At 51.1% G+C, this 26,175-nt stretch overlaps 1 protein-coding gene across 1 annotated transcript in view; it reads right to left on the bottom strand.

Moving 5' to 3' along the window:
* Positions 1-21,980, bottom strand: part of LOC135554780 (myosin-11-like) — an 83,145-nt gene extending 61,165 nt beyond the window's left edge. The window contains 6 exon segments of the mRNA XM_064987211.1: positions 1,847-1,999; positions 5,820-5,938; positions 7,982-8,017; positions 8,020-8,076; positions 21,256-21,399; positions 21,930-21,980. Of these exon segments, the coding sequence (XP_064843283.1) occupies positions 1,847-1,999; positions 5,820-5,938; positions 7,982-8,017; positions 8,020-8,076; positions 21,256-21,399; positions 21,930-21,960 (540 nt within the window). The 5' untranslated portion in view covers positions 21,961-21,980.
* Between the last annotated feature and the right edge of the window lie 4,195 nt (positions 21,981-26,175).

Below are 26,175 nucleotides of genomic sequence, written 5' to 3'. Positions count from 1 at the left end.
TAGTGGTTTAAACAGAGCTACAGTACCATGGTAGTCCCTGAGGAGAAGGTACATAGTGGTTTACACAGAGCTACAGTACCGTGGTAGTCCCTGAGGAGAAGGTTTACACAGAGCTACAGTACCGTGGTAGTTCCTGAGGAGAAGGTTTACACAGAGCTACAGTACCGTGGTAGTCCCTGAGGAGAAGGAGAAGGTACATAGTGGTTTACACAGAGCTACAGTACCGTGGTAGTCCCTGAGGAGAAGGTACATAGTGGTTTACACAGAGCTACAGTACCGTGGTAGTCCCTGAGGAGAAGGTACATAGTGGTTTACACAGAGCTACAGTACCGTGGTAGTCCCTGAGGAGAAGGTACATAGTGGTTTACACAGAGCTACAGTACTGTGGTAGTCCCTGAGGAGAAGGAGGAGGTACATAGTGGTTTACACAGAGCTACAGTACCGTGGTAGTACCTGAGGAGAAGGTTTACACAGAGCTACAGTACCGTGGTAGTCCCTGAGGAGAAGGTACATAGTGGTTTACACAGAGCTACAGTACCGTGGTAGTCCCTGAGGAGAAGGTACATAGTGGTTTACACAGAGCTACAGTACCGTGGTAGTCCCTGAGGAGAAGGTTTACACAGAGCTACAGTACCGTGGTAGTCCCTGAAGGAGAAGGTACAAGGTTTACACAGAGCTACAGTACCGTGGTAGTCCCTGAGGAGAAGGAGAGTAGGTAGTCCCATACAGTGGTTTACACAGAGCTACAGTACCGTGGTAGTCCCTGAGGAGAAGGTACATAGTGGTTTACACAGAGCTACAGTACCGTGGTAGTCCCTGAGGGAAGGAGAAGGTACATAGTGGTTTAAACAGAGCTACAGTACCGTGGTAGTCCCTGAGGAGAAGGTACATAGTGGTTTACACAGAGCTACAGTACCGTGGTAGTCCCTGAGGAGAAGGTACATAGTGGTACATAGTGGTTTACACAGAGCTACTGTACCGTGGTAGTCCCTGAGGAGAAGGTACATAGTGGTTTACACAGAGCTACTGTACCGTGGTAGTCCCTGAGGAGAAGGAGAAGGTACATAGTGGTTTACACAGAGCTACAGTACCGTGGTAGTCCCTGAGGAGAAGGTTTACACAGAGCTACAGTACCGTGGTAGTCCCTGAGGAGAAGGTACATAGTGGTTTACACAGAGCTACAGTACCATGGTAGTCCCTGAGGAGAAGGAAGAGTACACCGTGGTAGTGGTTTACACAGAGCTACAGTACCGTGGTAGTCCCTGAGGAGAAGGTACATCGTGGTTTACACAGAGCTACTGTACCGTGGTAGTCCCTGAGGAGAAGGTTTACACAGAGCTACAGTACCGTGGTAGTCCCTGAGGAGAAGGTTTACACAGAGCTACAGTACCGTGGTAGTCCCTGAGGAGGGGAGATGGGAGAGATGGATGTGAACAGAGAGGTACTGCTCACCTCATAGTCCTGTACATCAGGTCTGAATCCCCAATGACATCCTATTCCCTATTTAGTGCACTACTTTGACTAGGTTCCGTAGGGGTGTTTTGTGGGATAATAATAATCACAGTAGGAAATGTTCTGAGGAAAATGTCCCTTTGGGGAGGTAGATGGGGCTCCCAAATCGCTACATTTACCCATTTTAAATGGTTTACATTTCAGTAATATAGCAGATGCTCGAATCCAGAGTGAATTACAGTCGTGGGTCCATCATCTGATTTTACCGGTCCTCCATGGGAATCGAACCCGCAACCTTGGCATTGCGATGCGCCATGAGCGACCAACTGGCCTCACGGGGCCCCTGCTGAATTCCTTTCTCTGTCAACTTAAAGAGGACGCTCCTCAATCTCACCTCAAAGATTTCGAAGCCAGCGATGTCTAGGATCCCCAGGAATGATGCTCCTTTACGTTTGGCCTTATCCAGAGTCTTATTCACCCGAGCCAGAATCCACCTGAACAACCGCTCATACATGGCCTTCGCTAGGGCCTCGATGGCAAAGTCAGCCTGGGGGAGAGGGAGGGGGGGGGAGGGGGGGGGAGGGGGAGGGAGGGGAGGGGGAGGGAGGGGGAGAAGGAGAGGGAGGGGGAGGAGAGGGAGGGGAGGGAGGGGGAGAGGGGGAGGGAGGGGGGGAGGGAGGGGGAGGAGAGAGGGGGAGGGAGAGGGGGGGGAGGGGGGGGGGGGGGGGAGGGGGGGGGAGGGGGGGGGAGGGGGGAGAGAGGGGGAGGGAGGGGGAGAGGGAGAGGGAGACGGAGGGAGGGAGAGGGGAGGGGGAGGGGGAGGGAGGGGGAGGGAGGGGGGGGAGGGAGGGGAGAGGAGGAGGGGAGGGGGAGGGGGAGGGAGGGGGAGAAGGAGAGAGGGAGGAGAGAGGGAGAGAGGGAGGGAGAGGGGAGAGGGGGGGAGAGAGGGAGGGAGGGGGGAGAGAGGGAGGGGGAGGGAGGAGAGGGGAGGGGGAGGGGGGAGGGAGAGGGGAGGGGGGAGAGGGGGGGGGGAGGGAGAGAGGGAGGGGAGGAGAATGGGAGGGGGAGGGGGGAGAGGGAGGGAGAGAGGGGAGGGGGAGGGAGGGGAGGGAGGGGGAGGGGGAGGGGGAGGGAGGAGAGGGAGAGGGGAGGGGAGGGGGAGGAGGAGAGGGGGGAGGGGGAGGGAGGGAGGGAGGGGGAGGGAGGGAGGAGGGAGGGAGGGAGGGAGGGAGGGGGAGGGGGAGAAGGAGAGAGGGAGGAGGGAGGGAGGGGGAGGGGGAGGGGAGAGAAGAGGGAGGGAGGGAGGGGGAGAGGGTGGGAGAGGGGGAGGAGAGAGGGAGGGGAGGGGGAGAGGGGGAGGAGAGAGGGGAGGGGGTGAAGGAGAGAGGGAGGGGGAGGAGGGAGAGAGGGAGAGGGAGGGGGGGAGGGAGGGGAGGGGAGAAGGAGAGAGGGAGGGGGAGAAGGAGAGAGGGAGTGGGAGAGGGAGTGGGAGGGGGAGAAGGAGAGAGGGAGATAGAGAGACAGTGAGTGTGTGAACCATCATCTTGTCTGCCTCCACGTACAGCCCTGTCTCTGACTAAAGCTTCTCCTAGAGAAGGGCTATGTACTATAATATCTACTTATGGCTTCAGATACATTATATGTTGCCAGGTCTCTGTTGAAAATAAGATTACACTTTTAACTGAACATGTGAGAGGAAGGTATTGTACAATTAAGTTGAATCTAGAATAGAATAGAGTAGAATACAATAGACTAGAGAATAATAAAAAGAGTAGAGTAGAATAGAGTAGAATAGAATAGAGTTGAATAGAATAGAGTAGAATATAATAGATTAGAATTGAGTAGAGTTAAATAGAGTAGATTAGAATAGAGTAGAATACAATAGACAAGAGAATAATAAAATAGAGTTGAGAAGAATAGAGTAGAATAGAGTTGAATAGAATAGAGTAGAATATAATGGATTAGAGTTGAGTTGAGTAGAGTAGAGTTAAATAGAGTAGATTAGACTAGACTAGAGTAGGGTAGAATAGAGTATGATATAATAGATTAGAATATAATATAGTAGAATATAATAAGATTAAAATATAATAGATTAGAATAGAATATAATAGATTAGAGTAGAATAGAGTAGATTAGGATAGAGTAGATTAGAATAGAGTAGAATATAATAGATTAGAGTAGAATAGAGTAGAGTAGATTAGAATAGAGTAGATTAGAATATAATAGATTAGAATAGAGTAGATTAGAATAGAGTAGATTAGAATAGAGTAGAATATAATAGATTAGAGTAGAATAGAGTTGATTAGGATAGAGTAGATTAGAGTAGAATATAATGGATTAGAATAGAGTAGATTAGAGTAGAATATAATAGAGTAGATTAGAATAGAGTAGATTAGAATAGAGTAGAATATAATAGACTAGAGTTGAATAGAGTAGAGTTAAATAGAGTAGATTGGAATATAGTAGATTAGAATAGAGTAGAGTTAAATAGAGTAGATTAGAATAGAGTAGATAAATGTATTATTATTATATTTTGTAACTTTTTCTTTTCTTTTTTCTAAGCCTGTCACATCTGTGAGTGTGGAATGTGTTTTGTTGGTTAAAAAACAAGAACACTTAATAAAACTTTAAATTGAAAAAAAGAATAGAGTAGATTAGAATAGAGTAGAATATAATATATTATAATATAATAGATTAGAGTTGAATAGAGTAGAGTAGAGTTAAATATAGAGTAGATTAGAATAGAGTAGAATATAATAGAGTAGAATATAATAGAGTAGAATATAATAGAGTAGAATATAATAGACTAGATTTGAATAGAACAGAGTAGAATAGGGTAGAACATAATAGAACATAATAGAGTAGAGTAGAACAGAGTAGAATAGAGTAGTGCTGAATAGAGTAAAATACAGTAGAGAAGACTAGAGTAGAACATAATAGAGTTGATTAAAGAGAAGAGGAGTTTAATAGAATAGAGTAGATTAGAGTAGTGTATAGTTGAATAAAACAGAATAGAGTAGAATAGAATATAACAGAATAAAGTAGAGTAGAATAGAGTACAATATAATAGAGTAGAACATAATAGAATGGAGTCAAACAGAGTTGAATAGAATAGAGTTGAATAGAATAGAGTAGAGTTGAATAGAATAGAGTAGAGTTGAATAGAATTGGGTAGATTACAGTAGTTTAGAGTTGAATATAATATAGTAGAATAAAGTAGAATAGAATAGAGTAGAATTTAGTAGAGCTGAATAGAACAGAGCATAATACAACATAATAAAGTAGAACAGAAAAGAATAGAGTCGAATAGAATAGAATAGAATAGAATAGAGTACAATAGGGTAGATTAGAGTAGTGAAGAGTTGAATAGAACATAATAGAAGAGAACAGAAGAGAGTAGAGTAGATTTGAATATAATAGTACAGAGTACAGTACAGTAAAATAGAGTAGAACAGAATAGAGTAGAACAGAGTAGAATAGAATAAAGTAGATTTGAATATAATAGAGTAGAGCAGACTAGAATAGAGTAGACGATAGTAGAATAGAGTAGAGTTTAATAGAATAAAGTAGAATAGAGTACAAGTACGAGTTGAACAGGGTATAATATAATAGAACAGAATAGGGTAGAATAGAATGAAGTAGAATAGAACAGAATATAGTAGCATAGAATAGAGATGGATAGAATAAAGTAAAATATAACAAAGTACAACCGAGTAGAATAGAGTAGAGTTGAGTAGAGTTGAATAGAATAGAGTAAAATATAACAAAGTAGAACTGAGTAGAATAGAATAAAGTAGAATTGAATACAATAGAATAGAAGATAGTAGAATAGAAGATATTAGAATAGAAAATAGTAGAATAGAAGATAGTAGAAAAGATGATAATAGAATAAAGTAGAATAGAAGATAGTAGAATAGACAATAGTAGAATAGAAGATAATAGAATAGAGTAGAATAGAACAGAGCAGAATATAATTGAGTCAAATAGAACAGAGTAGAATAGAAAAAAACATATAATAGAGTAGAATAGAGAACAATAGAGTAGAATATAATAGAGTACAATAGAAAAGAGTTTAATAGAATAGAGTAGAATAAAACATAATAGAGTAGAATAGAACAAAATAGAGTAGAATAGAACAAAATAGAGTAGAATAGAACATAATAGAGTAGAATAGGTCATAATAGAGTAGAATAGAACATAATAGAGTAGAATAGAGTAGAATAGAACATAATAGAGTAGAATAGTGTAGAATAGGATAGATTAGAATAAAGTAGAGTGGAATAGAGTAGAATTGAGTAGAATATAATAGAGTAGAATGGCGTATAATATAATACTGAAGAACAGAATAGAGTAGAATAGAAGAGTACCTGCTCCTTGGTCTGAGCCTTCTGCACCACCTCTCTGCCCACCTTGATACGGGGGGTGAGGACAGAACGGGTGAAGTCTGTCACGTTGATACCCTGCAGGTGGCACACTTTCTGAGCCGCTGAGAGAGAGAGAAGAGAGGGGGGGGGGAGGAGGAGAGAGGGGGAAGGGGGAGGAGGAGAGAGGGAGGGGGAGGAGGGAGGAGGGAGGGGGGAGGGGGAGAGGAGGGGGGGGAGGAGAGAGAGGGGGAGGGGGGGGGGGAGGGGGAGGGAGGAGGAGAGAGAGGGGGAGGGGGAGGAGGAGAGAAGGGGGGGAGGAGGGGGGGAGGGGGAGGAGAGAGGGGGGAGGGGAGGAGAGGAGGAGGGGAGGAGGGAGGAGGAGAGAGAGAGGAGGAGGGGGAGGAGGAGGAGAGAGGGGGGGGGGAGGAGGAGAGAGGGGGAGGGGGAGGGAGGGAGAGAGAGAGGGGGGGGGAGGGGGAGGAGGAGAGAGAGAGTGGGGGAGGGGGAGGAGGAGAGAGGGGGGGGGGAGGGGAGAGAGAGAGGGGGAGGGGGAGGAGAGAGAGAGGGAGGGGGAGGAGGGAGAGAGAGAGGGGAGGAGGGAGGAGGAGAGGAGGGGAGGGGGGAGAGAGAGAGAGAGGGGGGGAGGAGGAGAGAGGGAGGGGGGGAGGGAGGGGGGGGGGGGAGGGGGGAGGAGAGGGAGGGGAGAGGGAGGGGAGGAGAGAGAGAGTGGGGAGGAGGGGGAGGAGAGGAGGGGAGGGGAGAGGGGGAGGAGGAGAGAGAGGGGGAGGAGGAGAGGGAGGAGAGGGGGGGGGGGAGGAGGGAGAGAGAGGGGGAGGGGGAGGGGAGGAGAGAGAGGGAGGGAGGGAGGAGGAGAGAGAGAGGGGGGAGGAGGAGGGAGAGAGGGGGGGGGGGAGGGGGAGAGAGAGAGAGGGGAGGGGGAGGGGAGAGAGAGAGTGGGGAGGGGGGGAGAGGGGGAGGAGAGAGAGAGAGGGGGAGGGGGAGAGGAGAGAGAGGGGGAGGGGGAGAGAGAGAGGGGGAGGGGGGAGGAGGAGAGAGAGAGAGGGGGGGGTAGGAGGAGAGAGAGGAGGAGGGAGGGGAGGAGAGAGAGGGGGGGGAGGAGGAGAGAGAGAGAGAGAGAGGGAGGAGGAGAGAGAGAGAGGGGGAAGAGAAGAGAAAAGAGGAGAAGAAAGGGAAGAGAGAGAAAGATTAGTTGTACTGTATGTTATCTTTCTTACCTGTGTTAGTGGTATGTTACCTGTTATCTTTCTTACCTGTGTTAGTGGTATGTTACCTGTTATCTTTCTCACCTGTGTTAGTGGTATGTTACCTGTTATCTTTCTTACCTGTGTTAGTGGTATGTTACCTGTTGTCTATCTTACCTGTGTTAGTGGTATGTTACCTGTTATCTTTCTTACCTGTGTTAGTGGTATGTTACCTGTTATCTTTCTTACCTGTGTTAGTGGTATGTTACCTGTTGTCTATCTTACCTGTGTTAGTGGTATGTTACCTGTTATCTTTCTCACCTGTGTTAGTGGTATGTTACCTGTTGTCTATCTTACCTGTGTTAGTGGTATGTTAACGGTTGTCTATCTTACCTGTGTTAGTGGTATGTTACCTGTTATCTTTCTCACCTGTGTTAGTGGTATGTTACCTGTTGTCTATCTTACCTGTGTTAGTGGTATGTTACCTGTTATCTTTCTCACCTGTGTTAGTGGTATGTTACCTGTTGTCTATCTTACCTGTGTTAGTGGTATGTTACCTGTTATCTTTCTCACCTGTGTTAGTGGTATGTTACCTGTTATCTTTCTCATGTTTCTCCTACCTGTGTGATGTCATGTCTCACCTGTGTTTCTCCTACCTGTGTGATGTCATGTCTCACCTGTGTTTCTCCTACCTGTGTGATGTCATGTCTCACCTGTGTTTCTCCTACCTGTGTGATGTCATGTCACACCCGTGTTGCTTCTACCTGTGTGATGTCATGTCTCACCTGTGTTGCCCCTACCTTTATGATGTAATGTCTAACCTGTGTTGCTCCGACCTGTGTGATGTCATGTCTCACCTGTGTTTCTCCTACCTGCGTGATGTCATGTCTAACAAATTGCTGCTACTACCTGTGTGATGTAATGTTTCACCTGGGTTACTACCTGTGTGATGTCATGTATCACCTGTGTTGTCGGGCATGGTGGCCTGCTCATTGTTCTCTCCTTGTTGAACTTAATGTTCCCCAGCTGGAGCACAGTTGAGACCACCTTCATCATGCCTGTGTTAGTGGTATGTTACCTGGGATGAGGAGAGTGGGAGGGAGAGAGAGACAGACATCACAGAGAGACAACAGAACCTGAGAGAGCCTTACCCCTACCTATCCCCTCGTCCTCAAGAGAGTTAGAGAGTTATCTTTCTTACCGTTCAGAGAAAGAAAAAGAGGTAGTGAAAGAGAATGATAGACTAAAAGCCAGTTAGCCCTCCTCTTCCCTCCAGTACCTGTCCTCGCGTCCTCAGAGACAGCCCTTCCCTTCCCTCCAGTATCTGTCCTCGCGTCCTCAGAGACAGCCCTTCCCTTCCCTCCAGTATCTGTCCTCGCGTCCTCAGAGACAGCCCTCCTCTTCCTCCAGTATCTGTCCTCGCGTCCTCAGTGGTAGTCCCCTTCCCTTCCCTCCAGTATCTGTCCTCGTCCTAGCCCTTCCCTTCCTCAGTATCTGTCCTTCCTCAGTTAGCCCTCCTCTTCCCTCCAGTACCTGTCCTCGCGTCCTCAGAGACAGCCCTCCCCTTCCCTCCAGTATCTGTCCTGTCCTCAGAGACAGCCCTCCTCTTCCCTCAGTTTCTGTACCTGTGTTCAGAGACAGCCCTTACCTGTCCCTCCAGTATCTGTCCTGCGTCCTCAGAGTATGCCCTTCCCTTCCCTCCAGTATCTGTCCTCGCGTCCTCAGAGTACAGCCCTCCTCTTCCCTCCTTACCTGTAGTGTCCTCACTTGCCCTTCCCTTCCCTCCAGTATCTGTCCTCGCGTCCTCAGAGATGCCCTTCCCTTCCCTCCAGTATCTGTCCTGTGTCCTCAGAGACAGCCCTCCTCTTCCCTCCAGTATCTGTCCTCGCGTCCTCAGAGACAGCCCTTCCCTTCCCTCCAGTATCTGTCCTCGTGTCCTCAGAGACAGCCCTTCCCTTATCAGTATCTGTCCTCGTGTCCTCAGAGACAGCCCTTCCCTTCCCTCCAGTATCTGTCCTCGCGTACCTGTGAGACAGCCCTCCTCTTCCCTCCAGTATCTGTCCTCCGTCCTCAGAGACAGCCCTCCTCTTCCCTCCAGTATCTGTCCTCGCGTCCTACCAGTGACAGCCCTCCTCTTCCCTCCAGTATCTGTCCTACCTGTCCTCAGAGACAGCCCTTCCCTTCCCTCCAGTACCTGTCCTCGCGTCCTCATGTCAGCCCTTCCCTTCCCTCCAGTACCTGTCCTCACGTCCTCAGACAGCCCTTCCCTTCCTCCAGTATCTGTCCTCGCGTCCTCAGAGACAGCCCTTCCCTTCCCTCCAGTATCTGTCCTCGCGTCCTTACCTCCCCTTCCCTCCAGTATCTGTCATGTCCTCAGAGACAGCCCTTCCCTTCCCTCCAGTACCTGTCCTCGCGTCCTCAGACAGCCCTTCCCTTCCCTCCAGTACCTGTCCTCACGTCCTCAGACAGCCCTTCCCTTCCCTCCAGTATCTGTCCTCGCGTCCTCAGAGACAGCCCTCCTCTTCCCTCCAGTATCTCACCTGCGTCCTCAGAGACAGCCCTTCCCTTCCCTCCAGTATCTGTCCTCGCGTCCTCAGAGACAGCCCTCCCCTTCCCTCCAGTATCTGTCCTGCGTCCTCAGAGACAGCCCTGTCCCTTCCCTCCAGTATCTGTCCTCGCGTCCTCAGAGACAGCCCTTCCCTTCCCTCCAGTATCTGTCCTCGCGTCCTCAGAGACAGCCCTCCCCTTCCCTCCAGTATCTGTCCTCCTGTCCTCAGAGACAGCCCTCCTCTTCCCTCCAGTATCTGTCCTCGCGTCCTCAGAGACAGCCCTTCCCTTCCCTCCAGTATCTGTCCTCGTGTCCTCAGAGACAGCCCTTCCCTTCCTCCAGTATCTGTCCTCGCGTCCTCAGAGACAGCCCTTCCCTTCCTCCAGTATCTGTCCTCGCGTCCTCAGAGACAGCCCTCCTCTTCCCTCCAGTATCTGTCCTCGCGTCCTCAGACAGCCCTTCCCTTCCCTCCAGTATCTGTCCTCGCGTCCTCAGAGACAGCCCCTCTTCCCTCCAGTATCTGTCCTCGCGTCCTCAGACAGCCCTTCCCTTCCCTCCAGTATCTGTCCTCGCGTCCTCAGACAGCCCTTCCCTTCCCTCCAGTATCTGTCCTCGCGTCCTACCAGAGACAGCCCTTCCCTTCCCTCCAGTATCTGTCCTCGCGTCCTCAGAGACAGCCCTTCCCTTCCCTCCAGTATCTGTCCTCGCGTCCTCAGAGACAGCCCTCCTCTTCCCTCCAGTACCTGTCCTCGCGTCCTCAGAGACAGCCCTCCTCTTCCCTCCAGTACCTGTCCTGTCCTCAGAGACAGCCCTTCCCTTCCCTCCAGTATCTGTCCTCGCGTCCTCAGAGACAGCCCTCCCCTTCCCTCCAGTATCTGTCCTCGCGTCCTACCATTATGACAGCCCTTCCCTTCCCTCCAGTATCTGTCCTCGCGTCCTCAGAGACAGCCCTCCCCTCCCTCCAGTACCTGTCCTCACGTCCTCAGAGACAGCCCTCCTCTTCCCTCCAGTATCTGTCCTCGCGTCCTCAGACAGCCCTTCCCTTCCCTCCAGTATCTGTCCTCGCGTCCTCAGAGACAGCCCTCCTCTTCCCTCCAGTATCTGTCCTCGCGTCCTCAGAGACAGCCCTCCTCTTCCCTCCAGTATCTGTCCTCGCGTCCTCAGACAGCCCTTCCCTTCCCTCCAGTATCTGTCCTCGCGTCCTCAGACAGCCCTTCCCTTCCCTCCAGTATCTGTCCTCGCGTCCTCAGAGACAGCCCTTCCCTTCCCTCCAGTATCTGTCCTCGCGTCCTCAGAGACAGCCCTTCCCTTCCCTCCAGTATCTGTCCTCGCGTCCTCAGAGACAGCCCTCCTCTTCCCTCCAGTACCTGTCCTCGCGTCCTCAGAGACAGCCCTCCTCTTCCCTCCAGTACCTGTCCTCGCGTCCTCAGAGACAGCCCTTCCCTTCCCTCCAGTATCTGTCCTCGCGTCCTCAGAGACAGCCCTCCCCTTCCCTCCAGTATCTGTCCTCGCGTCCTCAGAGACAGCCCTTCCCTTCCCTCCAGTACCTGTCCTCGCGTCCTCAGAGACAGCCCTTCCCTTCCCTCCAGTACCTGTCCTCGCGTCCTCAGAGACAGCCCTTCCCTTCCCTCCAGTATCTGTCCTCGCGTCCTCAGAGACAGCCCTTCCCTTCCCTCCAGTACCTGTCCTCGCGTCCTCAGAGACAGCCCTTCCCTTCCCTCCAGTATCTGTCCTCGCGTCCTCAGAGACAGCCCTTCCCTTCCCTCCAGTATCTGTCCTCGCGTCCTCAGACAGCCCTTCCCTTCCCTCCAGTATCTGTCCTCGCGTCCTCAGAGACAGCCCTCCCCTCCCTCCAGTACCCATGATCTCCCCTCCCTCCAGTACCTGTCCTCTGGTCCTCAGAGAAACCCATGATCTCCCCTCCCTCCCTCCAGTACCTGTCCTCTCGTCCTCAGAGAAACCCATGATCTCCCCTCCCTCCAGTACCTGTCCTCTCGTCCTCAGAGAAACCCATGATCTCCCCTCCCTCCAGTACCTGTCCTCTCGTCCTCAGAGAAACCCATGATCTCCCCTCCCTCCCTCCAGTACCTGTCCTCTCGTCCTCAGAGAAACCCATGATCTCCCCTCCCTCCAGTACCTGTCCTCTCGTCCTCAGAGAAACCCATGATCTCCCCTCCCTCCAGTACCTGTCCTCTCGTCCTCAGAGAAACCCATGATCTCCCCTCCCTCCCTCCAGTACCTGTCCTCTGGTCCTCAGAGACAGCCCTCCCCTCCCCCAGTACCTGTCCTCTCGTCCTCAGAGAAACCCATGATCTCCCCTCCCTCCAGTACCTGTCCTCTCGTCCTCAGAGAAGCCCATGATCTCCCCTCCCTCCAGTACCTGTCCTCTCGTCCTCAGAGAAACCCATGATCTCCCCTCCCTCCAGTACCTGTCCTCTCGTCCTCAGAGAAACCCATGATCTCCCCTCCTTCCCTCCCTCCAGTACCTGTCCTCTCGTCCTCAGAGAAACCCATGATCTCCCCTCCCTCCCTCCCTCCAGTACCTGTCCTCTCGTCCTCAGAGAAACCCATGATCCCCTCCCTCCCTCCCTCCAGTACCTGTCCTCTGGTCCTCAGAGAAACCCATGATCTCCCCTCCCTCCAGTACCTGTCCTCTCGTCCTCAGAGAAACCCATGATCTCCCCTCCCTCCCTCCCTCCAGTACCTGTCCTCTCGTCCTCAGAGAAACCCATGATCTCCCCTCCCTCCCTCCAGTACCTGTCCTCTCGTCCTCAGAGAAACCCATGATCTCCCCTCCCTCCAGTACCTGTCCTCTCGTCCTCAGAGACAGCCCTCCCCCTCCCCCTCCCCCCAGTACCTGTCCTCTCGTCCTCAGAGAAACCCATGATCTCCCCTCCCTCCAGTACCTGTCCTCTCGTCCTCAGAGAAACCCATGATCTCCCCTCCCTCCAGTACCTGTCCTCTCGTCCTCAGAGAAACCCATGATCTCCCCTCCCTCCAGTACCTGTCCTCTGGTCCTCAGAGAAACCCATGATCTCCCCTCCCCCCAGTACCTGTCCTCTCGTCCTCAGAGAAACCCATGATCTCCCCTCCCTCCAGCACCTGTCCTCTCGTCCTCAGAGAAACCCATGATCTCCCCTCCCTCCCTCCCTCCCTCCAGTACCTGTCCTCTCGTCCTCAGAGAAACCCATGATCTCCCCTCCCTCCAGTACCTGTCCTCTCGTCCTCAGAGAAACCCATGATCTCCCTCCCTCCAGTACCTGTCCTCTCGTCCTCAGAGAAACCCATGATCTCCCCTCCCTCCCTCCCTCCAGCACCTGTCCTCTGGTCCTCAGAGACAGCCCTCCCCCTCCCTCCAGTACCTGTCCTCTCGTCCTCAGAGAAACCCATGATCTCCCCTCCCTCCCTCCAGTACCTGTCCTCTCGTCCTCAGAGAAACCCATGATCTCCCCTCTCTCCAGTACCTGTCCTCTGGTCCTCAGAGAAACCCATGATCTCCCCTCCCCCTCCCTCCAGTACCTGTCCTCTCGTCCTCAGAGAAACCCATGATCTCCATGGCCTCCAGTACCTGTCCTCTCGTCCTCAGAGAAACCCATGATCTCCATGGCCTCCAGTACCTGTCCTCTCGTCCTCAGAGAAACCCATGATCTCCCCTCCCTCCAGTACCTGTCCTCTCGTCCTCAGAGAAACCCATGATCTCCCCTCCCCCAGTACCTGTCCTCTCGTCCTCAGAGAAACCCATGATCTCCCCTCCCTCCAGTACCTGTCCTCTCGTCCTCAGAGACAGCCCTCCCCCTCCCCCTCCCTCCAGTACCTGTCCTCTCGTCCTCAGAGAAACCCATGATCTCCCCTCCCTCCCTCCAGTACCTGTCCTCTCGTCCTCAGAGAAACCCATGATCTCCATGGCCTCCAGTACCTGTCCTCTCGTCCTCAGAGAAACCCATGATCTCCATGGCCTCCAGTACCTGTCCTCTCGTCCTCAGAGAAACCCATGATCTCCATGGCCTCCAGTACCTGTCCTCTCGTCCTCAGAGAAACCCATGATCTCCCCTCCCTCCAGTACCTGTCCTCTCGTCCTCAGAGAAACCCATGATCTCCCCTCCCTCCCTCCCTCCAGTACCTGTCCTCTCGTCCTCAGAGAAACCCATGATCTCCCCTCCCTCCAGTACCTGTCCTCTCGTCCTCAGAGAAACCCATGATCTCCCCTCCCTCCAGTACCTGTCCTCTCGTCCTCAGAGAAACCCATGATCTCCCCTCCCCCAGTACCTGTCCTCTCGTCCTCAGAGAAACCCATGATCTCCCCTCCCTCCCTCCCTCCAGTACCTGTCCTCTCGTCCTCAGAGAAACCCATGATCTCCCCTCCCTCCAGTACCTGTCCTCTCGTCCTCAGAGAAACCCATGATCTCCCCTCCCTCCAGTACCTGTCCTCTCGTCCTCAGAGAAACCCATGATCTCCCCTCCCTCCAGTACCTGTCCTCTCGTCCTCAGAGAAACCCATGATCTCCCCTCCCTCCAGTACCTGTCCTCTGGTCCTCAGAGAAACCCATGATCTCCCCTCCCTCCAGTACCTGTCCTCTCGTCCTCAGAGAAACCCATGATCTCCCCTCCCTCCAGTACCTGTCCTCTCGTCCTCAGAGAAACCCATGATCTCCCTCCCTCCAGTACCTGTCCTCTCGTCCTCAGAGAAACCCATGATCTCCCCTCCCTCCAGTACCTGTCCTCTCGTCCTCAGAGAAACCCATGATCTCCCCTCCCTCCAGTACCTGTCCTCACGTCCTCAGAGACAGCCCTCCTCTTCCCTCCAGTATCTGTCCTCGCGTCCTCAGACAGCCCTTCCCTTCCCTCCAGTATCTGTCCTCGCGTCCTCAGAGACAGCCCTCCTCTTCCCTCCAGTATCTGTCCTCGCGTCCTCAGAGACAGCCCTCCTCTTCCCTCCAGTATCTGTCCTCGCGTCCTCAGACAGCCCTTCCCTTCCCTCCAGTATCTGTCCTCGCGTCCTCAGACAGCCCTTCCCTTCCCTCCAGTATCTGTCCTCGCGTCCTCAGAGACAGCCCTTCCCTTCCCTCCAGTATCTGTCCTCGCGTCCTCAGAGACAGCCCTTCCCTTCCCTCCAGTATCTGTCCTCGCGTCCTCAGAGACAGCCCTCCTCTTCCCTCCAGTACCTGTCCTCGCGTCCTCAGAGACAGCCCTCCTCTTCCCTCCAGTACCTGTCCTCGCGTCCTCAGAGACAGCCCTTCCCTTCCCTCCAGTATCTGTCCTCGCGTCCTCAGAGACAGCCCTCCCCTTCCCTCCAGTATCTGTCCTCGCGTCCTCAGAGACAGCCCTTCCCTTCCCTCCAGTACCTGTCCTCGCGTCCTCAGAGACAGCCCTTCCCTTCCCTCCAGTACCTGTCCTCGCGTCCTCAGAGACAGCCCTTCCCTTCCCTCCAGTATCTGTCCTCGCGTCCTCAGAGACAGCCCTTCCCTTCCCTCCAGTACCTGTCCTCGCGTCCTCAGAGACAGCCCTTCCCTTCCCTCCAGTATCTGTCCTCGCGTCCTCAGAGACAGCCCTTCCCTTCCCTCCAGTATCTGTCCTCGCGTCCTCAGACAGCCCTTCCCTTCCCTCCAGTATCTGTCCTCGCGTCCTCAGAGACAGCCCTCCCCTCCCTCCAGTACCCATGATCTCCCCTCCCTCCAGTACCTGTCCTCTGGTCCTCAGAGAAACCCATGATCTCCTCCCCTCCCTCCAGTACCTGTCCTCTCGTCCTCAGAGAAACCCATGATCTCCCCTCCCTCCAGTACCTGTCCTCTCGTCCTCAGAGAAACCCATGATCTCCCCTCCCTCCAGTACCTGTCCTCTCGTCCTCAGAGAAACCCATGATCTCCCCTCCCTCCAGTACCTGTCCTCTCGTCCTCAGAGAAACCCATGATCTCCCCTCCCTCCAGTACCTGTCCTCTCGTCCTCAGAGAAACCCATGATCTGCCCTCCCTCCAGTACCTGTCCTCTCGTCCTCAGAGAAACCCATGATCTCCCCTCCCTCCCTCCAGTACCTGTCCTCTGGTCCTCAGAGACAGCCCTCCCCTCCCCCCAGTACCTGTCCTCTCGTCCTCAGAGAAACCCATGATCTCCCCTCCCTCCAGTACCTGTCCTCTCGTCCTCAGAGAAGCCCATGATCTCCCCTCCCTCCAGTACCTGTCCTCTCGTCCTCAGAGAAACCCATGATCTCCCCTCCCTCCAGTACCTGTCCTCTCGTCCTCAGAGAAACCCATGATCTCCCCTCCTTCCCTCCCTCCAGTACCTGTCCTCTCGTCCTCAGAGAAACCCATGATCTCCCTCCCTCCCTCCCTCCAGTACCTGTCCTCTCGTCCTCAGAGAAACCCATGATCTCCCTCCCTCCCTCCCTCCAGTACCTGTCCTCTGGTCCTCAGAGAAACCCATGATCTCCCCCTCCCTCCAGTACCTGTCCTCTCGTCCTCAGAGAAACCCATGATGATCTCCCCTCCCTCCCTCCCTCCAGTACCTGTCTCTCGTCCTCAGAGAAACCCATGATCTCCCCTCCCTCCCTCCAGTACCTGTCCTCTCGTCCTCAGAGAAACCCATGATCTCCCCTCCCTCCAGTACCTGTCCTCTCGTCCTCAGAGACAGCCCTCCCCCTCCCCTCCCCCAGTACCTGTCCTCTCGTCCTCAGAGAAACCCATGATCTCCCCTCCCTCCAGTACCTGTCCTCTCGTCCTCAGAGAAACCCATGATCTCCCCTCCCTCCAGTACCTGTCCTCTCGTCCTCAGAGAAACCCATGATCTCCCCTCCCTCCAGTACCTGTCCTCTGGTCCTCAGAGAAACCCATGATCTCCCCTCCCCCAGTACCTGTCCTCTCGTCCTCAGAGAAACCCATGATCTCCCCTCCCTCCAGCACCTGTCCTCTCGTCCTCAGAGAAACCCATGATCTCCCTCCCTCCCTCCCTCCAGTACCTGTCCTCTCGTCCTCAGAGAAACCCATGATCTCCCCTCCCTCCAGTACCTGTCCTCTCGTCCTCAGAGAAACCCATGATCTCCCCTCCCTCCAGTACCTGTCCTCTCGTCCTCAGAGAAACCCATGATCTCCCCTCCCTCCCTCCCTCCAGTACCTGTCCTCTGGTCCTCAGAGACAGCCCTCCCCCTCCCTCCAGTACCTGTCCTCTCGTCCTCAGAGAAACCCATGATCTCCCCTCCCTCCCTCCAGTACCTGTCCTCTCGTCCTCAGAGAAACCCATGATCTCCCCTCCCTCCAGTACCTGTCCTCTGGTCCTCAGAGAAACCCATGATCTCCCCTCCCTCCCTCCCTCCAGTACCTGTCCTCTCGTCCTCAGAGAAACCCATGATCTCCATGGCCTCCAGTACCTGTCCTCTCGTCCTCAGAGAAACCCATGATCTCCATGGCCTCCAGTACCTGTCCTCTCGTCCTCAGAGAAACCCATGATCTCCCCTCCCTCCAGTACCTGTCCTCTCGTCCTCAGAGAAACCCATGATCTCCCCTCCCCCAGTACCTGTCCTCTCGTCCTCAGAGAAACCCATGTTCTCCCCTCCCTCCAGTACCTGTCCTCTCGTCCTCAGAGACAGCCCTCCCCCCCCCCCTCCCTCCAGTACCTGTCCTCTCGTCCTCAGAGAAACCCATGATCTCCCCTCCCTCCAGTACCTGTCCTCTCGTCCTCAGAGAAACCCATGATCTCCATGGCCTCCAGTACCTGTCCTCTGGTCCTCAGAGAAACCCATGATCTCCATGGCCTCCAGTACCTGTCCTCTCGTCCTCAGAGAAACCCATGATCTCCATGGCCTCCAGTACCTGTCCTCTCGTCCTCAGAGAAACCCATGATCTCCCCTCCCTCCAGTACCTGTCCTCTGGTCCTCAGAGAAACCCATGATCTCCTCCCCCCTCCCTCCAGTACCTGTCCTCTCGTCCTCAGAGAAACCCATGATCTCCCCTCCCTCCAGTACCTGTCCTCTCGTCCTCAGAGAAACCCATGATCTCCCCTCCCTCCAGTACCTGTCCTCTCGTCCTCAGAGAAACCCATGATCTCCCCTCCCCCAGTACCTGTCCTCTCGTCCTCAGAGAAACCCATGATCTCCCCTCCCTCCCTCCCTCCAGTACCTGTCCTCTCGTCCTCAGAGAAACCCATGATCTCCCCTCCCTCCAGTACCTGTCCTCTCGTCCTCAGAGAAACCCATGATCTCCCCTCCCTCCAGTACCTGTCCTCTCGTCCTCAGAGAAACCCATGATCTCCCCTCCCTCCAGTACCTGTCCTCTCGTCCTCAGAGAAACCCATGATCTCCCCTCCCTCCAGTACCTGTCCTCTGGTCCTCAGAGAAACCCATGATCTCCCCTCCCTCCAGTACCTGTCCTCTCGTCCTCAGAGAAACCCATGATCTCCCCTCCCTCCAGTACCTGTCCTCTCGTCCTCAGAGAAACCCATGATCTCCCCTCCCTCCAGTACCTGTCCTCTCGTCCTCAGAGAAACCCATGATCTCCCCTCCCTCCAGTACCTGTCCTCTCGTCCTCAGAGAAACCCATGATCTCCCCTCCCTCCAGTACCTGTCCTCTCGTCCTCAGAGAAACCCATGATCTCCCCTCCCTCCAGTACCTGTCCTCTGGTCCTCAGAGAAACCCATGATCTCCCCTCCCTCCAGTACCTGTCCTCTCGTCCTCAGAGAAACCCATGATCTCCCCTCCCTCCAGTACCTGTCCTCTCGTCCTCAGAGAAACCCATGATCTCCCCTCCCTCCAGTACCTGTCCTCTCGTCCTCAGAGAAACCCATGATCTCCCCTCCCCCCAGTACCTGTCCTCTGGTCCTCAGAGACAGCCCTCCCCCTCCCCTCCCTCCAGTACCTGTCCTCTCGTCCTCAGAGAAACCCATGATCTCCCCTCCCCCAGTACCTGTCCTCTCGTCCTCAGAGAAACCCATGATCTCCCCCTCCCTCCAGTACCTGTCCTCTCGTCCTCAGAGAAACCCATGATCTCCCCTCCCTCCAGTACCTGTCCTCTCGTCCTCAGAGAAACCCATGATCTCCCCTCCCCCCAGTACCTGTCCTCTCGTCCTCAGAGAAACCCATGATCTCCCTCCCTCCAGTACCTGTCCTCTGGTCCTCAGAGAAACCCATGATCTCCCCTCCCTCCAGTACCTGTCCTCTCGTCCTCAGAGAAACCCATGATCTCCCCTCCCCCCAGTACCTGTCCTCTCGTCCTCAGAGAAACCCATGATCTCCCCTCCCTCCAGTACCTGTCCTCTCGTCCTCAGAGAAACCCATGATCTCCCTCCAGTACCTGTCCTCTCGTCCTCAGAGAAACCCATGATCTCCCTCCCTCCAGTACCTGTCCTCTCGTCCTCAGAGAAACCCATGATCTCCCCTCCCTCCAGTACCTGTCCTCTCGTCCTCAGAGAAACCCATGATCTCCCCCCCTCCCTCCAGTACCTGTCCTCTCGTCCTCAGAGACAGCCCTGATCTCCCCTCCCTCCAGTACCTGTCCTCTCGTCCTCAGAGAAACCCATGATCTCCCCTCCCTCCCTCCAGTACCTGTCCTCTCGTCCTCAGAGAAGCCCATGATCTCCCCTCCCTCCAGTACCTGTCCTCTCGTCCTCAGAGAAACCCATGATCTCCCCTCCCTCCAGTACCTGTCCTCTCGTCCTCAGAGAAACCCATGATCTCCCCTCCCTCCAGTACCTGTCCTCTCGTCCTCAGAGAAACCCATGATCTCCCCTCCCTCCAGTACCTGTCCTCTCGTCCTCAGAGAAACCCATGATCTCCCCTCCCTCCAGTACCTGTCCTCTCGTCCTCAGAGAAACCCATGATCTCCCCTCCCCCAGTACCTGTCCTCTCGTCCTCAGAGAAACCCATGATCTCCCCTCCCTCCAGAACCTGTCCTCTGGTCCTCAGAGAAACCCTCCCTCTCCCCTCCCTCCAGTACCTGTCCTCTCGTCCTCAGAGAAACCCATGATCTCCCCTCCCTCCAGTACCTGTCCTCTGGTCCTCAGAGACAACCCATGATCTCCCCTCCCTCCAGTACCTGTCCTCTCGTCCTCAGAGAAACCCATGATCTCCCCTCCCCCAGTACCTGTCCTCTGGTCCTCAGAGAAACCCATGATCTCCATGGCCTCCAGTACCTGTCCTCTCGTCCTCAGAGAAACCCATGATCTCCCCTCCCCCAGTACCTGTCCTCTGGTCCTCAGAGAAACCCATGATCTCCCCTCCCTCCAGTACCTGTCCTCTCGTCCTCAGAGAAACCCATGATCTCCATGGCCTCCAGTACCTGTCCTCTCGTCCTCAGAGAAACCCATGATCTCCTCCCTCCCTCCCTCCAGTACCTGTCCTCTCGTCCTCAGAGAAGCCCATGATCTCCCCTCCCTCCCCTCCCTCCCTCAGAGAAACCCAGATCTCCCCTCCCTCCAGCACCTGTCCTCTCGTCCTCAGAGACAGCCCTCCCCCTCCCTCCAGTACCTGTCCTCTCGTCCTCAGAGAAACCCATGATCTCCATGGCCTCCAGTACCTGTCCTCTCGTCCTCAGAGAAACCCATGATCTCCATGGCCTCCAGTACCTGTCCTCTCGTCCTCAGAGAAGCCCATGATCTCCCCTCCCTCCAGTACCTGTCCTCTGGTCCTCAGAGACAGCCCTCCCCCTCCCCCCAGTACCTGTCCTCTCGTCCTCAGAGAAACCCATGATCTCCATGGCCTCCAGTACCTGTCCTCTCGTCCTCAGAGAAACCCATGATCTCCCCTCCCCCCAGTACCTGTCCTCTCGTCCTCAGAGAAACCCATGATCTCCCTCCAGTACCTGTCCTCTCGTCCTCAGAGAAACCCATGATCTCCCCTCCCCCCAGTACCTGTCCTCTGGTCCTCAGAGAAACCCATGATCTCCCCTCCCTCCAGTACCTGTCCTCTCGTCCTCAGAGAAACCCATGATCTCCATGGCCTCCAGTACCTGTCCTCTCGTCCTCAGAGAAACCCATGATCTCCCCTCCCTCCCTCCCTCCCTCCAGTACCTGTCCTCTCGTCCTCAGAGAAACCCATGATCTCCCTCCTACCCCTCCCTCAGAGAAACCCCTCCCTCCAGTACCTGTCCTCTCGTCCTCAGAGAAACCCATGATCTCCCCTCCCTCCAGTACCTGTCCTCTCGTCCTCAGAGAAACCCATGATCTCCTCCCTCCAGTACCTGTCCTCTCGTCCTCAGAGAAACCCATGATCTCCCCTCCCTCCAGTACCTGTCCTCTCGTCCTCAGAGAAACCCATGATCTCCATGGCCTCCAGTACCTGTCCTCTCGTCCTCAGAGAAACCCATGATCTCCATGGCCTCCAGTACCTGTCCTCTCGTCCTCAGAGAAACCCATGATCTCCCTCCAGTACCTGTCCTCTCGTCCTCAGAGAAACCCATGATCTCCCTCCAGTACCTGTCCTCTCGTCCTCAGAGAAACCCATGATCTCCCCTCCCTCCAGTACCTGTCCTCTCGTCCTCAGAGAAACCCATGATCTCCCCTCCCTCCAGTACCTGTCCTCTCGTCCTCAGAGAAACCCATGATCTCCCCTCCCTCCAGTACCTGTCCTCTCGTCCTCAGAGAAACCCATGATCTCCCCTCCCTCCAGTACCTGTCCTCTCGTCCTCAGAGAAACCCATGATCTCCCCTCCCTCCAGTACCTGTCCTCTCGTCCTCAGAGAAACCCATGATCTCCCCTCCCTCCAGTACCTGTCCTCTGGTCCTCAGAGAAACCCATGATCTCCATGGCCTCCAGTGTTTCCATGAACATCTGATCATCTTCCTGACCAGGCACCTCCACGTGACCTGCCACCAGGAACCGGTAGGCCCCGAAATCCTCCAGTAACAGCTCCTCTATACAGGGACAGACAGGAGAGGAGGAGCTGTATGGTTTACACACTAAATAATTAAATAAGGCCTGAGGAGGTGTGGTATATGACCAATATACCACGGCTAAGGGTTGTTCTTATTGCACAATGCAGTATGGAGTGCCTGGACACAGCCCTTATCGGTGGTATATAGGTCATATATCACAAACCCCTGAGGTGCCTTGTTGCTGTTAGAAACTGGTTACCAAGGTAATTAGAGTAGTAAAAACACATGTTTTGTCATACGCGTGGTATACGGTCTGATATACCACGGCTGTCAGCCAATCAGCATTCAGGGCTCAATCCACCTGTCCATCCATCATTTAATCTATCTCATTCTATCCATCTCTCTCCTCACCCTTTAGTTGGTCCTTTGCTCCGGCCACCATGTAGTAAAAGATATGGAAGGCTCTATCTATCTATCTATCTATCTCTCTCCTCACCCTTTAGTTGGTCCTTTGCTCCGGCCACCATGTAGTAAAAGATATGGAAGGCTCTCTCTATCTATCTCCTCACCCTTTAGTTGGTCCTTCGCTCCGGCCACCATGTAGTAAAAGATATGGAAGGCTCTCTATCTATCTATCTATCTATCTATCTATCTATCTATCTATCTATCTATCTATCTATCTATCTATCTCTCTCTCTCCTCACCCTTTAGTTGGTCCTTCGCTCCGGCCACCATGTAGTAAAATATATGGAAGGCTCTCTCTATCTTGGCTTGGCGGATACAGCGAGACTTCTCCAGCAGGTCTGGTGGACAGGGGAGGGTCAAAGACAAAACCCTCTGTGGTGCAGGAACAACACACTGCATTACACGTTGGGACAGTTTCCCCCGAAACACATTAAATATGAATATGAAGTCTTAATTGAACATGTTTTTTTAGTCTAGGACTAGGGTTTAATCTGTGTCTGGGAAACTGTCCCTTTTGTGTGTTTTAATATCTCCCGAATCTCTAAAAGATGAATTTGATAAACACCTACAATACATCTCTATGAGGAGCCCAAAGTCTGTATATTTGGAGGAAGTATATTTCATGAGGATACAGGTATCGATGTTGGCTCCAACCAGGAATCCGGTCACGTCAAAGTTGAGCTTAATAAACTTGCCCTGTGAGGAGAGAGATGTAGGATACTGTATATATGAGGAGAGAGATGTAGGATACTGTATATATGAGGAGAGAGATGTAGGATACTGTATATATGAGAGAGAGAGATGTAGGATACTGTATATATGAGGAGAGAGATGTAGGATACTGTATATATGAGGAGAGAGATGTAGGATACTGTATATGTGATGAGAGAGATGTAGGATACTGTATATATGAGAGAGATGTAGGATACTGTATATGTGAGGAGAGAGATGTAGGATGCTGTATATATGAGGAGAGAGATGTTGGATACTGTATATGTGAGGAGAGAGATGTTGGATACTGTATATGTGAGGAGAGAGATGTAGGATACTGTATATGTGAGGAGAGAGATGTAGGATACTGCATATGTGAGGAGAGAGATGTAGGATACTGTATATGTGAGGAGAGAGATGTAGGATACTGTATATGTGAGGAGAGAGATGTTGGATACTGTATATGTGAGGAGAGAGATGTTGGATACTGTATATGTGAGGAGAGAGATGTAGGATACTGTATATGTGAGGAGAGAGATGAGGATACTGTATATATGAGAGAGATGTAGAGGATACTGTATATATGAGGAGAGAGATGAGGATACTGTATATTGAGGAGAGAGATGAAGATACTGTATATGTGAGAGAGAGATGTAGGATACTGTATATATGAGAGAGATGTAGGATACTGTATATATGAGGAGAGAGATGTAGGATATATGTGAGGAGAGAGATGTAGGATATGTATATGTGAGGAGAGAGATGTAGGATACTGTATATGTGAGGAGAGAGATGTAGGATACTGTATATAGAGAGAGATGTAGGATACTGTATATGTGAGGAGAGAGATGTAGGATACTGTATATGTGAGGAGAGAGATGTAGGATACTGTATATATGAGGAGAGAGATGTAGGATACTGTATATGTGAGAGAGAGATGTAGGATACTGTATATGTGAGAGAGAGATGTAGGATACTGTATATGTGAGGAGAGAGATGTTGGATACTGTATATGTGAGGAGAGAGATGTAGGATACTGTATATATGAGAGAGGACTGATGTAGGATATGTATATGTATATGTGAGGAGAGAGATGTAGGATACTGTATTGAGGAGAGAGATGTGGATACTGTATATGTATAGAGAGAGATGTAGGATACTGTATATGTGAGGAGAGAGATGTAGGATACTGTATATTGAGGAGAGAGATGTAGGATATATATGTAGGGAGAGAGAGATGTAGGATACTGTATATGTGAGGAGAGAGATGTAGGATACTGTATATGTGAGGAGAGAGATGTATATATGAGGAGAGAGATGTAGGATACTGTATATGTGAGGAGAGAGATGTAGGATACTGTATATGTGAGGAGAGAGATGTAGGATACTGTATATGTGAGAGAGATGTAGGATACTGTATATGAGGAGAGAGATGTAGGATACTGTATATATGAGGAGAGAGATGTAGGATACTGTATATATGAGGGAGAGATGTAGGATACTGTATATATGAGGAGAGAGATGTGACTGGAGAGAGATGTAGGATACTGTATATATGAGGAGAGAGATGTAGGATACTGTATATGAGGAGAGAGATGTAGGATACTGTATATATGAGGAGAGAGATGTAGGATACTGTAGGATATATATGTGAGAGAGATGTAGGATACTGTATATGAGGAGAGAGATGTAGGATACTGTATATATGAGAGAGAGATGTAGGATACTGTATATATGAGGAGAGAGATGTAGGATACTGTATATGTGAGGAGAGAGATGTAGGATACTGTATATGTGATGAGGAGAGAGATGTAGGATACTGTATATGTGAGGAGAGAGATGTAGGATACTGTATATGAGGAGAGAGATGTAGGATGCTGTATATGTGAGGAGAGATGTAGGATACTGTATATATGAGAGAGATGTAGGATACTGTATATGAGGAGAGAGATGTAGGATGCTGTATATATGAGAGAGATGTAGGATACTGTATATGAGGAGAGAGATGTAGGATGCTGTATATGTGAGGAGAGAGATGTAGGATACTGTATATGTGAGGAGAGAGATGTAGGATACTGTATATATGAGAGAGATGTTGGATACTGTATATATGAGGAGAGAGATGTAGGATACTGTATATGTGAGGAGAGAGATGTAGGATACTGTATATATGAGAGAGATGTAGGATACTGTATATATGAGGAGAGATATGTAGGATACTGTATATATGAGGAGAGAGATGTAGGATACTGTATATGTGAGGAGAGATGTAGGATACTGTATATATGAGGAGAGAGATGTAGGATACTGTATATATGAGAGAGATGTAGGATACTTTATATGTGAGGAGAGAGATGTAGGATGCTGTATATGTGAGGAGAGAGATGTAGGATACTTTATATGTGAGGAGAGAGATGTTGGATACTGTATATGTGAGGAGAGAGATGTAGGATACTGTATATATGAGGAGAGAGATGTAGGATACTGTATATGTGAGGAGAGAGATGTAGGATACTGTATATATGAGGAGAGAGATGTTGGATACTGTATATGTGAGGAGAGAGATGTAGGATACTGTATATGTGAGGAGAGAGATGTAGGATACTGTATATATGAGGAGAGAGATGTAGGATGCTGTATATGTGAGGAGAGAGATGTAGGATACTGTATATGTGAGGAGAGAGATGTAGGATACTGTATATATGAGGAGAGAGATGTAGGATACTGTATATGTGAGGAGAGAGATGTAGGATACTGTATATATGAGGAGAGAGATGTAGGATACTGTATATATGAGAGAGAGAGATGTAGGATACGGTATATGTGGAGAGAGATGTAGGATACTGTATATATGAGGAGAGAGATGTAGGATACTGTATATATGAAGAGAGAGATGTAGGATACTGTATATATGAGGAGATAGATGTAGGATACTGTATATATGAGGAGAGAGATGTAGGATACTGTATATATGAGGAGAGAGATGTTGGATACTGTATATATGAGGAGAGAGAGATGTAGGATACTGTATATATGAGCACTGAGCTCTTGATAGATGTCATGCTATCACTGGAATAGCAGTCTATACTCTAATAACAAGGAATAACAGTCTATTATAATCACAAAGAAAAGCAGTCTATACTCTAATAACAAGGAATAGCAGTCTGTATTATAATAACAAGGAATAGCAGTCTATACTCTAATAACAAGGAATAACAGTCTATTATAATCACAAGGAATAGCAGTCTATACTCTAATAACAAGTAATAACAGTCTATTATAATCACAAGGAATAGCAGTCTGTACTCTAATAACAAGGAATAGCAGTCTATACTCTAATAACAAGGAATAACAGTCTATTATAATCACAAGGAAAAGCAGTCTATACTCTAATAACAAGGAATAGCAGTCTATATTATAATAACAAGGAATAGCAGTCTATACTCTAATAACAAGGACTAACAGTCTATTATAATAATAAGGAACAGCAGTCTATACTCTAATAACAAGGAATAGCAGTCTATACTCTAATAACAAGGACTAACAGTCTATTATAATAATAAGGAATAGCAGTCTATACTCTAATAACAAGGAATAGCAGTCTATTATAATAACAAGGAATAACAGTCTGTACTCTAA

This window comes from Oncorhynchus masou, chromosome 14, assembly GCF_036934945.1.
Source record: "Oncorhynchus masou masou isolate Uvic2021 chromosome 14, UVic_Omas_1.1, whole genome shotgun sequence".
In the NCBI taxonomy this organism is placed as follows: domain Eukaryota; kingdom Metazoa; phylum Chordata; class Actinopteri; order Salmoniformes; family Salmonidae; genus Oncorhynchus; species Oncorhynchus masou.
This window is presented reverse-complemented; position numbering and strand designations above follow the sequence as displayed.